Raw genomic sequence first — 16,101 nt, forward strand, 5'->3', positions numbered from 1 at the left:
GCTCAGTGCCTTCATGAAGCTTCCCCCCTGAAGATGGGGACTGAGCCCTTGAACTCTGATTCTTTGCATGGTAATATATCATTCAACTGGGTGCACCACCACTCAGGCTCCCCCAATGTTTTTTTCTTTTTTTTTTCTTTTCATATTTCTGACTCTGTCATGAATCTAACAGCTTTCAAAATTCAGTTAAAGACTTTCTACAAATAAGTAAGTGTAAAAGGTAAATGTTTAAATAGCAAAACATTCAGTGTACGCAGAAGCCATCATGGCTTTGAAAATATTTTTGCCAATAGGCTTCTGAATTATCTTTATTGTTTATCATGTTTTTAAAATTTAATGTAAATGTTATTAGTTATTTAATAATGGTCTGTAAGATTGAAAAAATACAGGGTTTTAGCTTCATACTGCACCTCATCAAAATCCTGTCCCCCCCCCAGTTTCTGTAGTTCTTACAAAGTCTTACACAGACTATTTATTTATCTATTTGCAAGTCCATGTGTTTTCATGATCTCTATTCCACATATGAGTGAAACTATCAGGTAGCTGGCTTTCACCTCCTTATTTAACTAAGCACAATCACCTCTAGTTTCATCCCTTTTGTCTCAAAGGATAGAATATCATCTCTCTAAATTGAAGAGTAATTCCCCCCCCCAGGGGGCTTAGTGCCTGTACTAGGAATCCATTGCTCCAGGAGGTCATTTTCCCTATTTTGTTGCTCTTGTTACTGTTGTTATTGTTGCTATCACTGTTGTTGTCGTTGTTGGATAGGACAGAGAAATCGAGAGTGGAGGGGAAGACAGAGAGGGGGAGAGAAAGATAGACACCTGCAGACCTGCTTCACTGTTTATGAAGTGACTGCCTTACAGGTAGGGAGCCAGGGGCTCGAACCAGGATCCTTATGCCAGTCCTTGTGCTTTGTGCCTTGTGTGCTTAACCTGCTGCACTACTGCCTGCACCCCCCCCACTTTTTTTTTTTTTTTACCAGACCACTGCACAGCTTTGGCTTATGGTGGTGTGGAGGATTAAACCTGGAACTTTGGAGCCTCAGGCATGAGAATCTCTTTGCATAGCCATTATGCTATCTAGCCCCACCCTTCAGGATGATAATTCTTTATAATATATATATTTTGTTTTGTTTTGTTTTTATTTTTTTATTGTTGTAGTTATTATTGTTGTTGTCGTCGTTGTTGGATAGGACAGAGAGAAATGGAGAGAGGAGGGGAAGACAGAGAAGAGGAGAGAAAGATAGACACCTGCAGACCTGCTTCACCGCCTGTGAAGCGACTCCCCTGCAGGTGGGGAGCCGGGGTTCGAACTGGGATCCTTATGCCGGTCCTTGTGCTTTGTGCCACCTGCGCTTAACCCGCTGCGCTACAGCCCGACTCCCCTTTATAATATATTTTAAAATTTATTTTGGATAGACAAAAATTGAGAGGGTAGAGGAAGATAGAGAGGGAGGGAGAGAGAGAGAGACGCTTGTAGCACTATTTTTCTGTTCACGAAGCTTTCCCTCCTGTAGTGGGGACAAAGGGCTTGAACTCAGGTTCTTGCACACTGTAATGTGTGCTTAACCAGGTGCATTATATATATATTTTAAATTTCTTTAATGAGGGATTAATGGTTTAGTCAACAGTAAAATACAATAGTTTGTACATGCATAACATTTCTTTTTTAAAATTATTTTTATTTATTTATAGGACAGAGACCATCAAAATTGAGAGGGAAGGGAGGGATAGAGAGGGTGAGAGACAGTGAAGCTTTCCTCCTGCAGGTGGGGAATGGGGGCTTGAACCTGGGTCCTTGCACATTGTAACATGTGTGCTCAACCAGGTGCGCCACCACCTGGCCCCCATGCACAATATTTCCATATAACAATACATCCTGCACTAGGTCCTCCTCTGCCATCATGATCCAGGACCTGAACCCTCCCTCCACCCCAGTCTTTTACTTTGGTGCAATATACCAGCTCCAGTCCAAGTTCTGTTTAGAGTTTCCCCTTCTGATCTTGTTTTTCAACTTCTGTCTATGAGTGAGATCATCCCATATTCATCCTTTTGTTTCTGACTATCTCACTTTACATGATATCTTCGAACTCCATCCAAGATGGGGTAAAGAAGGTGAATTCACCACGAACCTGAGACTTTGAGGCCTCAGGAGTAAGAGTCTCTTTGCATAACCATTATGCTGTCTATCCCTGTTCACATTTCTCAGTTTTCCACATAACAATTCAACCCCCCTATAGGAATGGAATCATTTACCACTCTCCTCTTTTTCTTTATTACTACTAGGATCTTTAAAATTGATTTAATAATGGTCGAAAAGACCATAGGATAAGAGGGGTACAGTTCCACACAATTCCTACTACCAGAGTTCTGCATCCCCTCCATTGGAAGGTTCCCTATTCTTTATCCCTCTGGAAGTATGGACCAGAGATCTTTATGGGGTGCAGAAGGTGGGAGTTCTGGCTTCTGTAATTGCTTCTCTGCTGGACATGGGTGTTGACAGTTCAATCCATACCTCCAGCCTGTTTCTGTATTTCTCTAGTAGCGTAGGGATCTGGAGAGGTGGATTCCAGGACATATTGGTGAGGTCTTCTGCCCAAGGAAGTCAGGTTGGCATCATGATAGCATCTGCAACTTGGTGGCTGAAAAAGCATTAAGATGTAAAGCAAAACTTTTTTTTTTTTAATAATCAGGAACCTAAAGATAGGAATAGAGGAGATGAAATTTGGGGGTCTCCATTTTGGAAAAAGCTAGTAGGTCTATTTTAGGTATATTCCAAGTGGTCCATGACTTTACTAATTTTTGCCTGAGCCTGGTGAGCTAAAGGTATTGTCTGTGGAGATGGTGTCAGAGTTGGAAATAGGACTAGAAAGCTGGATTAGGGAAGAGGGTAGCTCCCAAATATGGGAAAAGTGTATAAATATTGTTAACTCTAGACCCCATCTATTTGATCTGGGGCCCATATTCAGCACAGGAGCCTGTGTAACCTCTGCCTCCCTGTCAGTCTGAGCTCACATTCTATGGTCATAGCTAGAAACATTTGAGGCTGTACTCATTTTAGGACCAATCTTCCTCTGTGGCAGAGTATGTTGACCCAACCTCCCATTAGACAGTGGGGCAATTTCTACCACTGTTGTTTCATTTAGGTTTTTTTTTTTTTGCTTCCAGGGTTATTGCTGGGGCTTGGTGCCTGCACCCCAAATCCACTGCTCTTGGAGACTATTTTTTGCCTTTTGTTGCCCCAAATCATTGTTGTGGTTATTATTATTATTGTTGTTATTATTGCTGTCGTTGCTGTTGGATAGGATAGAGAGAAATGGAGAGAGGAGGGGAAGACAGAGAGAGGGAGAGAAAGATAGACACCGGCAGACCTGCCTCACCACTTGTGAAGCAACCCCCCTGCAGGTGGGGATCCTTATGCTGGTCTTTGCGCTTCGCTCCAAGTGCACTTAACCCACTGTGCTACCGCCTGACCCCCTCATTTATTTTTTATCCTTATTTATTGGGTAGACAGCCAGAAATCAAGAGGGGAGGTGGAGGTAGAGGGGGAGAGAGAAAGAGAGACACCTGTAGCACTACTTCACCACTTGTGAAGCTTTCCCCCGGAAGTGGGGACAGGACTTGAACCTGTTTCTTGTGCACTGTAACATGTGCACTCAACCTTGTGTGCCACCACCTGGCCTGGGATAGTTCAATCTTTGGCATTAATGAGGACCTAGGATCAAACTTCCAGTCACTATATGGGAGCACCTACACAGAGAAGAAGCTTTAAGAATGGTGGAGCAGGAGGTCGGGCGGTAGTGCAGTGGGTTAAGCGCACGTGGCTTAAAGCACAAGGACCAGTGTAAGGATCCCAGTTCGAGCCCCCAGCTCCCCACCTGCAGGGGAGTCGTTTCACAGGTGGTGAAGCAGGTCTGCAGGTGTCAATCTTTCTCTCCCTTTGACTGTCTTCCCCTCCTCTCTCCATTTCTCTCTGTCCTATCCAACAATGACAACATCAACAACAACAATAACTACAACAATAATAAAAAAAAACAAGGGCAACAAAAGGGAAAATAAATAAATATAAAAAATTAAAAAAAAACACCAAAAACATTCCACCAAGAGTGGTGGACTCATGTAAATACAAAGCCCTAGTGAAAACTCTGGTGGCGAACACAAGTTGGAAAAATAAATAAAAAGATCTCCTCTCCAGACCCACAGGATTGATCAGCAGATGGGCCAAGAATGAAAGTCACATATGCCCAGTCCCTTCACACCACCCTCCCTGTGATGCTCTGTCTGCATATGCACAGACCCAGGGTAAGAGCACACCAGTTAGTGCACATACTGCTATCTAAGAATAACCAAACCACTAACTGTGTATAAAAAATTTATTTATAGGGATTCAGGCAGTAGCACAGCAGGTTAAGCGCACGTGGCGCAAAGCGCAAAGACCGGCATAAGGATCCTGGTTGGAGCTCCCAGGTTCCCCACCTGTAGGAGTCCTTCACAAGTGGTGAGGCAGGTCTGCAGGTGTCTATCTTTCTCTCCCCCTCTGTCTTCCTTTCCTCTCTCCATTTCTTTTTCCTATCCAACAATGACGACATCAGTAACTACAATAATAAGAAAACAAGGGCAACAAAAGGGAATAAATAAATATTTTAAAAAATTATTTATGGAGGAGGCAGGCAGTAGAGCACCTGGTAGTGAGCACATGTTACCATGTATTAGGACCTGGGTTCAAGCTCTGTCCCTACCTGTGAGTTTCATGAGGGATCAAACAGTGCTGCAGGTGTCTCTCCTTCTCTCTCCTCCTTCTCTCTCGACTTCTGTTTCTATTTAAACAAACAAATAAACCAATGAATAAAATATTAATATTTATTTATTTTGAAAGAGAGAGACCGAGACCAGAGTTTTATCCAGTTATATGCACCCTGGTGGGTGTGTGGTTGGGGATTGAACCCTAGGCTTCGCCGCATGTCTGGAACACACCTCCCCAGCTGTTAGCCAGACACTGTTAAATAAAATCTACTGTCCCCCTCTTTTGACAATTGTCACAGTCTGCATGCTGAGAGGGAGCCAGTGGTTCTTAGCTCTCAGCGCTGGGAGGCGGCGTGGGAGGGAGAAGCCAGTGAGCAAAACAGGCTCCACCCAGCCTCTGCCAAGTCCCCTGGGCGTGCTGGAGCTTTTACAGCCCTGGGTGTGCACCAGGTGAGGGGGCAGGGCTGGGCGAGGGGCTCCGGAGCGTTCAGCTGCGGTAGCTGCTCATAGCTGGGCAGGTCTTGCTTGGAAGAACGACAATAACCACCTGTTCCGCTCAGGGCAGGGCCGCAGGGTGGGAAGCCTTCCTGCCACAGGCCTAGAGGTACTGGGCCCCTCGTCCAGCCTCTCTGTCCACCTGCCACTTGGCTACTCCTGGGGCCTGCAGGCTCGCCACACAGAGCCACCTCAGGCGGTGGTCAGTGACTTCCAGAGTTCCAGCACCCAAAGACTGGTTTAAAAGGGGTCTGGGCACTTCTGGAAGGCTAGACTCTGGGGCTGGGGTGTGTGTGTGTGGGCTGGAGGTAGCAGGAGCCCCTCTAAGGCGGAGGAGGAGCGGGGTGGGGTCCCTCTTGTTGGGGCAGAGGATGCTCCCCAAGATACCGCTGAGGCTTTGAATTTCTCAGAGGCGGGGTGGAGGTGGGGGGGCGGTGGCCTCCCTGTGACTGTTACCCACAACCAAAGGGTTGAGGGATCCCCACGAGGGAGAGCGACAGCTGCTTGCAGCATATTCCTGCAACTGCCAGGGGCTGGCCCAAGGTCCGATATCCTCTCCCCGCAGTGTGTCCCCCACACCAGGCAACCCCAGCTTGCAGCCGGGTCCCCAGGGCCCTGCTTGGAGCCCCATTGTGGGTGTGGGGGCGCTGAGGGGAAGAGAGAGAGCGCGGCCTGAGAGGTTGGAGGCGGCCCGGTCGGACTGACGCAGCGCTGGCGGCTGCCGCGGACAAGCAGGCCCAGGCCAGGGACCCCCGGCACCGCCGCCCGCCCGCGCGCCTCCTGCCACCGCGGCCCCGGGGGGCGCGAGCCCGGGCGGGCGCGGGGAGGCGCACGAGCGCGCGCCACGGGCGGGGGCGGGGGCGGGGGCGGGGGAGGGAGGGGCCGGCCCGCCGCGCCCCTCTGGCCCGCGTGTGGCCGCAGGCGCCAGTAGTCGCCGCCTCGGGGCTGAGCCGCACCTGGGAGTCCCGGCCGGAGCGCGCGCGGGCGAGTGTGTCTGCGCCGGCCCCGAGCTCCGCGCTCGCTCCCCGGGGCCGCGGTGCATGTTCGCCTACTGCCGCTGTGTGCCGAGAGGCGGGGGGACCATGAAAATGATCCACTTTCGGAGCTCCAGCATCAAATCGCTCAGCCAGGAGATGAAATGCACCATCCGGCTGCTGGACGACTCCGAGATCTCCTGCCACATCCAGGTGCCAGCTGCGCGGGGCGCGGGTGGGGAGGGGGATTCCGGCGGTGGGCGTGCGCCCCGAGAGGCGAGGGCTGACGCGGGGACCCCACCCGGGGGCCTGCTGGAAGGCTGGCGATTGTTGGCTTCTTCTCTGAGGCCCAAGCTCTGTCCGGGCGCGGGCTTGATCCCCGGCGTCTTGCCCGCGACTCGGCTCCTTCCCAGGGTTGCAGCGTCGTGCGCGTCTCCGGGTGTCCAGCCGGGGGCGCGAGCAACCACCTCTCGTGGCACCGTGACCCCCGGCCCTTGCTCTTCGGGAAATGCAGCTCCGAGAACCGAGGGGCACCTACCTATCACTCACTCTTCCTCTCTTCTTCCCCCCTCCCTCCTTCCACGTGGAGCAGGCATGCACCACCCTGGGTTGCACCCGCCTCACTCCCGCATCCGGGCTCCGAAGGGGCCCTCAGCCTTGGGGACCCACTTCCATTCCCTGCTGCCACCCCCGTTCCCCCAACTTCCCACCTTCTAGTTTTGAGTGCTCTGCGTGGGGCGCTGGCGAAGTTGACCGGGCGTGAGAGGGGCTGGGCACCTCCAGGCTCCAGCCGGGAGAGGCGAATGGGGCGCGCTGCGTGGAGCTGGAGCTCCCTGCAAAGTAACCGTGTGCTGGTGTGCTTGCTGGATAAGGGCGGTGGAGTCGGCAGCTGGGGCATCCTGTTGGATCTGGCTCCTTTTGGAATATTGTTGTGGATATTTGTTCTCGCCCAAGTTGGAGAAGGCTAGAATTGTTTGCTGAAGACTGCTTTGCTGGGGTTCCTGAATACCTCTGGGCTTTTAAGAGGTCCTGTGTGAACAGCCAGGCTGTGTGTGTGTGTGTGTGTGTGTGTGTGTGTGTGTGTAGTCAGGTGCAACGATGTGCATGTACACTTCGTGTGCGTGTATATGTAAGCAGGTGTGTGCCCTCTTCGTGACTCGTTTCGCGTGACCCGTTCCCAGTGCACTATCTGGAAAAAGGTTGCGTCAGGACTCCACACTATTATTCATGACTTGTAAATGTATTTACTAACTTCTTTCTAGGATTTCCTCTTCTTCCTACTCGAATCTTCAGGCTGAGCTGTTTTCAAAATAAAAAATCATCCTCCTAGATTCTGGTGGGAGGTGGATGGGGCTGGCACCTCCTAGGGTGGGAATCCATCGCTGGGTTGTGTTCACCAAAAATGAAGGAGGGAAAGGTCTTTGCCATTGTTGTCCATTGTCTTCTTCCTTTTTTTTGGAGGGGGGGTAGGGGGGTGAGGGAAAGGGCCACGTGGAGAGAGGCAACTAATTTGTAAGTTGGCAGCAGGGTAAGTCTCAAAACAGGAATAGCATGCCTTGAGATCTCCCAGGAAAGCAGGCTTTCACAGAATTTTGCTGGAGGATCTTGAATTTCATTCTGAGCTGAGCAACCATACCAAACTTAATAATAAAAGGATTAGTAGGGCAGGCCACTTTCCTGATGCATCAGGAGTTACACAGAAACATTCTGCATATAGCTTCCTGTGATCCAGACAGAATTGTTTGTGTACTTGGCTTTCTGTCCTAGGTGGACGTATAGGTCCTTAACCTATGTTGGATATGTTGCTGGGGGGTGGGGCACGGCTTCATGGAGTGGCTGTTTTCGGTGCCCTAATCTTCTTTCTACACTGCTCTATCCTAGTCGGAGTTGATACTATGGGTCTTTCTCAGTTAGGGACTTAGTTTTCCTTACAACTGATAAGTAGTTCCCAACGGACACATATATGTTGTCTGGTATTCTGGAGAAGACTAAACTGCTGCTTGCTTAATAAGAGTTTCAAAAGCTGGAGTTATTTATGGTCCACCTATGTCAAAGAGGTTAAAATGTTATGTTCCAAGTGCTGATTTTGGCTTGGCTTAAAACAAAAGAAATCCAGGTGTTGGGTGGGGGAAATAGCTCAACTGATAGAGCACAGAACTGGATGACTGAGGCCCCCTGATTCAACCCCCTGTATTATGTTGTAGGTAGGTTCTCTCTTCAGTTCATATGAAATTAACTTTTTTTAAAAAAATATATATTTATTTTCCCTTTTGTTGCCCTTGTTTTTTTTTATTGTTGTTGTAGTTATTATTGTTGCTGTTATTGATGTCGTCATTGTTGGACAGGACAGAGAAATGGAGAGAGGAGGGGAAGACAGAGGGGGGAGAGAAAGACCTCTGCAGACCTGCTTCACTGCTTGTGAAGCAACTCCCCTACAGGTGGGGAGCCGGGGGCTTGAACCGGGATCCTTCTGCTGGTCCTTAGGCTTTGCGCCACATGCGCTTAACCCGCTGCTCTACTGTCCAACCCTCCCTTTTTTTTTTTTTTTTTTGCTTCCAGAGTTATCACTAGGGTTTGGTGCCTGCACTACAAATCCAATGCTCCTGGCGGCCAATTTTTTCCTTTTTTTTTTTTTTTAATTGGATAGGATAGAGAGAAATTGAGATGGGAGGGGAAGATAGAGAGGGGAGAGAAAAGACCTGCAGACCTGCTTTATCTTGTGAAGTGACCACCCTTCAGATGGAGAGCCAGGGGCTGGAACCGGGATCCTCATGCGGTCCTGTATTTCACACTGTGCGTTCAACCTGGTTTGCCACCACCCAACCCCCAGATGAACAACTTTCACTCTGGATACAAGGTAAGAAATTTCTTTAGAATGAGAACAAGATGGTTTCTTGTAAATAAAAAAGCCTTTTGGAGTTATCAGCACAATCTCTGGGTGATCCATCTGTCCTGTCCTGTTTTCCTTGCTTTTCCCCTTCAGTCTCAGGGCTTACAAAGTTGAAGGACTGGGCAGACTATCACTCTGTCTCACCTTCCTTCCCTCTGTACCTTACACAATATTTGTTTTGAAATGTGAGAGTGTTTAAATATTCTTTTTCCCTTAAATGATTTTTGGCAAACCAAAGTCTTAAGCAAACCCTCTAATGACACAGACTCAGTAGCCTACCAGCTAGCCCATAGATGCTAAAAATCTCTTCCTGCCCCCCTTTTAAAAAATAATTTATATTTATTTATTTATTGGATATAGACAGCCAGAAATTGAAATGGAAGAGGTGAGATAGAGAGTGAGAGAAACACTGGCAGCCCTGCTTTACCACTTGCAAAGCTTTCCCTCTTCGGGTAGGGACTGGAAGCTTGAACCTGGGTCCTTGCATGTTGTAATGTGCGCTCTACCAGGTGTGCCACCCTCAAGCTCCCCACTCCCTCTCCAGGATCTAGGGTGCTGTCTTATCACTTCACTCACATGTGGGTATTTAGATAGAGTGGGAAAGGAATTCCTAGTGGATGGGAAGCAAAAGGCACCTCTAGGGCACTGTACAGAGGCCTGGAGAAAGGGAAAGAATTGCTTAGTGCAGATGTGATGTGTTCCATCAAAGCCAGGGACTGGGGATGGGGAGGGGGTTGAGAGGGCCTGAGTGGGTGGTGGTGGTGGTTTCATACCTTGTTGAGTGCACACATTAACATACATAAGGACATGGGTTCTTGCATTACAGTGAAGTGTTCTCCAATGTGGTGGGGGCTGGGCTTGAATCTGGGTCAAGGAATGATTAGGTGGGCACATTATACAGGTGCACAATTTTTGGCATTGATGTTTAATAGATATCTATCCTAGTGTTCAGTACATAGCAGACTATATATATATATATATATATATATATATATGTTTGTCTTCAGCATTATCACTGGGGTTCAGTGCCTGTACTATGAATCTGCTGTTCCTGGTGGCCATTTTTCCCCCTGTTTTATTGGATAGAACAGAGAGAAATTGAGAGTGAAAGGGAGATAAAGAGGAGGAGAGAAAGACCTGCACACCTGCTTCACCACTTGTGAAGTGACCCTCCTGCAAGTGGGAAGCTGGGGGCTTGAACCGGAATCCTTGTGTAGGTCCCTGCGGTTCATACTATGTGCACTTAACCCAGTGCACCACCGCCCAATCCCCCCATCAATAATTTTTTTTATAGATCTAGATGGAGTAATTTCCTTTCTAGGCTACTAAGTTTATTAGGGTAAACACACTTGATTTGTTGCTATTCCACCAAGGAGTCTCTGATAGCAGTCACTTGACATATAGTATATACTGAGTAAACTTATGTTGAATGAAGGAGTACTAGCTGGCCCAATCTTTTAATTTTACTTTCTAATTTTTTTTATTATCTTTATTGGATAGAGACAGCCAGCAATAGAGAAGGAAGGGGGAAATAGAGAGGAAGAGAGACACCTGCAGCCCTTCTTCACCATTCATGAAGCTTTTCCCCAGCAGGTGGGACCAGGGACTTGAACCTGGGTCCTTGTGCATTGTAGCATGTGCGCTCAGCCTGATGCACCACAACCCAACCCCTTGGCCCAATCTTTAACCTAGCTTGTTGTCTTCAAATATAAAGGTAGCATGAAAACATTAGATTGAGAATCAGGAGATGTGTGGTTTAATCTTGTTGCCACTCAGCTGGGTGAGGCGGAGGGAATCATTTGACAGTATATCTTGTTTTATGATGTAAGGGCTTTGGGTGGCACCAGTTTGGAAAGTCACTGGTTTAATGATTACTCAGCCCAACTACATGTGAGTAAGGCTGTTGTGACCCCAACAGGAGTTTGGGACTATTAGCATACAAACTGGCATTATGCTATTCCACTGCAGAATACTGTGCCCCAGTATGGTTCCGTAGCCCCCATGTCCACTTGGTCGATTCCAAATTATATTCCTCCATGAGGATAATTTCTGGAACCATCCATTCCACCCCGGTTCCATGGCTGCCAGTTCTTAGCAACATCGCCCCGCCAGATATTCGTCGGGATGCGGCATCATCTAAGTTCATTTCCCACGTCTACGCTCGACCGGACCTGCCAATATCGGCGGATATCTTCGCCCACCCTGTCCAACGCTTGATGTCTCGTCACCCAATCTGGTCCCCTACGCCTACACTGAACTTCTCTGTTCCAGACTCTTGGAAACAGACTTGGCAGTCAGCTGAGGTAAAGAACAAACACCTCATCACAGACCCCTGCAAGCGTCAACCCGGCTTTGACCTAGCACGTTATGATTGGGCCCTCCTCAATCGCTATCGAACAGGCCATGGCCCGTGCGCGGCTATGTTCCACCGCTGGGGAGCCAGAGACGACCCGAACTGCCCCTGCGGCTACAGACAGACTATGACCCACATAGTCAACGACTGCCACCTCTCCAGATTCAAAGGAGGTCTTGAAACTTTACATCAGGCTCAACCTGACGCTGTTGACTGGCTACGGAAGAAGGGCAAACGCTAGAAGAAGAAGAAGAAGCATACAAAAGACGTCACCCTGAGGAGGTGCTTCAGAGAAGGGAAGGGATAAAAGCATGGGGCTTTGAGCACATTGTGCTCTTTGGCTGCGGTTTCTTCTCCTGGTGAGAGGCATCTTGGCGGAGGTGCTCCAGGTATCCCACCATGGCTACTTCTCCTAGGAACTGAACATGTGTGACTCTGCTAGCCGGTAAACTTTTAGACCCCTCTACAGCCATGAACAACCTTTACCAGAGCTGATAATTGTTTATCTTATGGGACTAAACTTCTGATAACTATACTCAGACCTTATGGACCTAGTATACTCTTAACCCTTGATGATAAGTGCTTAATTTGCCTTTTGCCTGTTTCACCCTAATAAACCTTGTATTGTTTAAACCAGTTCCCAGCTCCCCGCTGCGAATCCTTTTACGTGCTGCAGCAGCCCCCATTCCCAACCCCTTAAGTTAAATAACAACATAAGACATTGCTGTTGACAGAGTGATTGTATACATTAATTATCTCATGTAGTTTTCAGGACTATATATATTTCATTACTGTTATATTTTCTTTTTGGATAGAAATAAATTGAAAGGAAGGGGCAGATAAACACACACACACACACACACACACACACACACACACACAGACACATCCACCTGCAGCACTGCTTCACTACACTCATGGAGCTTCTCCCTCTGCAGGTGGGGACCAGGGACTTGAACCTGGGTCCTTGAGCATTGTAACATGTGCTTTCTACCATGTTCACCATTGTCTGACCTAACTATATTTTATTATCTTCCTTTTGTTGGTGTTACCATGTCACTGAGTGTTAGCTCAGCCTTACAGATTTGGAAAATGAGGTACAGAGAGATGAGGCAGAGCTTGAATCAACTGGCAAATGAGTGCGCGGTTAAGACCCTGGTTATCGGAACCAGAACTCTTTCTTCTCAGTAGCACTCCACTTTGAGACTTGAAAGCTAGGGTGTTCTTGAGGGCAAGAAAGAAACTAGTCATGTTAAAGTGGCTTAAATAGAAAGGACTTCTGTGGGGGCCGGGCTGTGATGCACCTAGTTAAGCACACATATCACCAATTGCAAGGATAGGATAGAGAGAAATCAAGAGAAGAGTGGAAGACAGAGAGTGAGAGAGAAAGATAGATACCTGCAGACCTGCTTCACTGCTTGTGAAGTGACACCCACCCCACCCCACAGGTTGGGAGCTGTGTGCTCAAACTGGGATCCCTATGATGGTCTTTGTGCTTTGCGCCACATGCGCTTAACCCCCTGCACTAATGCCCAGTCCCCAGTAAGGTACATATTCTATTGAGTGAGCTATCTCCTGACTCTGTATTTTGTGCTGTTAAGTATCAGCACAAAACGAACGGGTGGGCTCTGGGCAGCTACGTGCCATTTTGTCTAGAGCATGCACAGCTGGTGAAAGCTCTTCTCTCATTGAAGTGGCACTATGACAAGCTGAACCTGATTTCCTGGAGTACTGCTTGCTTGGGTTTGAACCTTGGCTCTACTTTTGGCTAACCAGCTGACGAGCTAGTCACTTTACCTCTTGGGTCCTCAATTTCCTTATCTGTAAAGTAGGGGTAATGATGGCATTAAGTATTTATGACAATCATGGGCTTGCTGTAAGGATTAAATGAAGATTATATGTCAAGGACCAGAGAGATAGCTCAGTGGGTAGGACCTGTGCTGTGCCATGTACTCGGCCCAGGTATGAGCCCCAGCTCCATATGGGAGGTGCTGTGACATTGGGAGAGACTCCAGTTTTGTGGTGTCTATTTCTCTCTGTCTCTCTGTATATCTTCTGTCTGAATGAAAGAGAAACCTGGAATGGTGAGATTATGCTTATATGAGGTCCTTGTGTTTCTGTCTCTGTCTTCTCTCTCCCCTCCCCTCTCCTCCCCTCCCCTCCCCTCTCCTCCCCTCTCTTCTCTCTCTCCCACACACACACACAAACACACCATATGACATGATGCATTTTTGCTTTGCAAAACCTAGGAAAAGCATGTTGTGTGTGTGTGTGTGTGTGTTTGTGTATCTTAGAACGTGGCCCATAGTAAGATGTGAAAAATATTACAATTATCTTTATATGACATAAAGGTATATTGGAAGTACCCTCCTAAGTAGTAGAAAGCTTTTTTTATTTTTTAAATTTTTTATTTATAAAAAGGAAACATTGACTAAACCATAGGATAAGAGGGGTACAACTCCACACAATTCCCACCACCCAAACTCTGTATCCCATTCCCTCCCCTGATAGCTTTCTTATTCTTTGTTGGTATGCTGGCCAGTCTTGCAATGATGTTATTCCTCGTGCCCACCTTTGCTGCAGTTTTTATGAGATGTTCGTGAAATGACAGAGTGCGATCGAGAGTAATGCCAAGATAGACTGGCTGGGCTTCATGCTGGATTCTCGTATCGCCAAGCTGCACATTAAACTCACGTGAGGCCGAGGCATGGTGTAGATGGAAAACAGAAGATACCGTTTTTGCAGTGCTAGGGATTAGTCGCCATTTTTTACAGTAATCAGATATCAGAGACATGTCTTTCGTGAGTGTTTCCTCGAGGATGTCGAACTTGGATGCCTGAGTTGCACAGCAGATGTCATCGGCGTAGATGAACTTCCTTGAAGAAGTTTCTGGGAGGTCATTGATGTAAATATTAAATAGCGTAGGAGCCAGAACAGAGCCCTGGGGGAGGCCACTTGAGACAAGTCTCCATCTGCTAGACTTGTCACCCAGATGCACCCGGAATCTTCTGTTTTGGAGAAGAAACAATCTAGTGTTGGCCACCCATGGAGGCAGGCATCTTGAGATCTTGACTAGGAGACCACGGTGCCAGACCATGTCATAGGCTGCTGTGAGATCAACAAAGACAGCACCCATCTTTAAATTCTTCTGGAATCCATTTTCAATGTAAGTTGAGAGGGCCAGGGCTTGTTCACAGGTAGATCTTCCTGGGCGGAAACCAGCTTGGGCGGGTGATAGGAATTTCTCTGTAAGATGAGAAATACGTGACAGAAGCAGCCTCTCAAGGAGTTTGTAACACATGGAGAGGAGAGAAATTGGTCTATAGCTGGCGGCCAGTGTTGGGTCTTTCTTTGGTTTCAAAACCGCTATAATCTTCGCACGACGCCAAACTTTGGGCATAGACTTAGATTCCAAGATGTGGGACAGGAATGAAGTGAGCCACTTCTTTGCCGCGGGGCCCAGGTTAAGAATGAGTTCTGGGGTGATGTTATCATAGCCAGCAGCTGTTCCCGGTTTAACCCTCTTCAAAGCGTCTTCCAGTTCAGACAGTGTAAAGGGAGAGAGTTTTGGAGATGGACAAGATAACCTGAAGTGGGATGACCACTCATGGGAAATTTCTCTTTTCCAGACTGGGTCGATCTTACCACGTCCAACTTGAGTTAGGTGACTGGCCACTGAGTTTGGAGATACGGGAGGATGGGAGACGGGAGGGGGTTGGCTACCGGCACCCAGACTGTGAAGAAGCTTCCAGGCCTTCCTACTTGAGTGGGTGAAGTTCAGATTTTCCGTGAGTTGTTGCCAGCGGGCTTGGTGTGCTGCATCCAGGGAGGGAATGAGATGGTCAGCCACATCTGGGTCGCCCGACTCATCATACTGCTTTAGTAGTTGCTTGCATTCAGCATCAAGACAAGGCGTATAGTTAGCACGTCTCCCACGAGGAATGGCTTGGGAAGCTGCTTTGAAGATGGCTTGGCGGAAGCGCCTGTAGGAATCTTCAGAGGGGATGGAGTTAATTGGAATTGCAGGAATAGATTTGTTGGTAAGATCACTGAACAGACACCAGTTTGCTTTTCAAAAGTTCCATCTTAGTTTCTCCGAGCACAGAATCAGTGGGAGCTGGAGACCAATGTGGATGATAGCTGGGCGGTGATGACTGTGCGGGAAGATCTTGAGAACTTGTCTCGTAGCGGGAAAGGCTTGGCCGTTGACTGTGCTAATCCAGCACAGGTCGGGTGACGAGTCTTTATTCCATCTAGCACTGTGAAAAGAGCCTGACTGTTTGGGATCGTATAATAGGGAGAGGTCATTCGCTGAAGCCCAGTCGGCTAAGATAGAGCTGTCAGCACGAGTGGAGGAATATCCCCAGTCTTGGTGATGACTATTAAAGTCTCCAACGTGAAAGGCTGGGTGATCAGGCCTCATGAAGCACGAGCGCTTCCACACTACAATCATCATCTCTGGCATTATGCTATTCCACTGCAGAATACTGTGCCCCAGTATGGTTCCGTAGCCCCCATGTCTACTTGGTCGATTCCAAATTATATTCCTCCATGAGGATAATTTCTGGAACCATCCGTTCCACCCCGGTTCCATGGCTGCCAGTCCTTAGCAACATCGCCCCGCCAGATATTCGTCGGGATGCG

General features: G+C 48.0%; 1 protein-coding gene and 1 long non-coding RNA gene across 8 annotated transcripts in view; one reads left to right on the top strand and one right to left on the bottom strand.

Annotated features, from left to right (window-relative positions):
• Nucleotides 1-1,663: 1,663 nt before the first annotated feature.
• LOC132540870 (uncharacterized) lies at nucleotides 1,664-7,206 on the bottom strand. Its single transcript, XR_009552001.1, has 3 exons — nucleotides 6,925-7,206; nucleotides 4,742-4,819; nucleotides 1,664-2,644 (listed from the first exon to the last, which is right to left on the bottom strand). It is a non-coding gene; the product is annotated as an uncharacterized LOC132540870 (long non-coding RNA).
• The window catches only part of FRMD3 (FERM domain containing 3), a 358,746-nt gene continuing 347,820 nt past the window's right edge, over nucleotides 5,176-16,101 (top strand). Inside the window, exon 1 of one of the 7 annotated variants that reach the window (XM_060199507.1) lies at nucleotides 5,176-5,195. Coding sequence is in view for 6 of the 7 variants with exons in the window: in XM_060199503.1 (XP_060055486.1) it covers nucleotides 6,281-6,427 (147 nt within the window). In the remaining variant the exon portion in view is untranslated. Of the gene's footprint in view, nucleotides 5,196-5,553; nucleotides 6,428-16,101 lie in introns of those variants that run through there. The other 6 variants (XM_060199503.1, XM_060199504.1, XM_060199505.1 and 3 more) reach the window with 6 other exon arrangements.

This window comes from Erinaceus europaeus, chromosome 10 (genome assembly GCF_950295315.1).
Source record: "Erinaceus europaeus chromosome 10, mEriEur2.1, whole genome shotgun sequence".
Classification (NCBI taxonomy): domain Eukaryota; kingdom Metazoa; phylum Chordata; class Mammalia; order Eulipotyphla; family Erinaceidae; genus Erinaceus; species Erinaceus europaeus.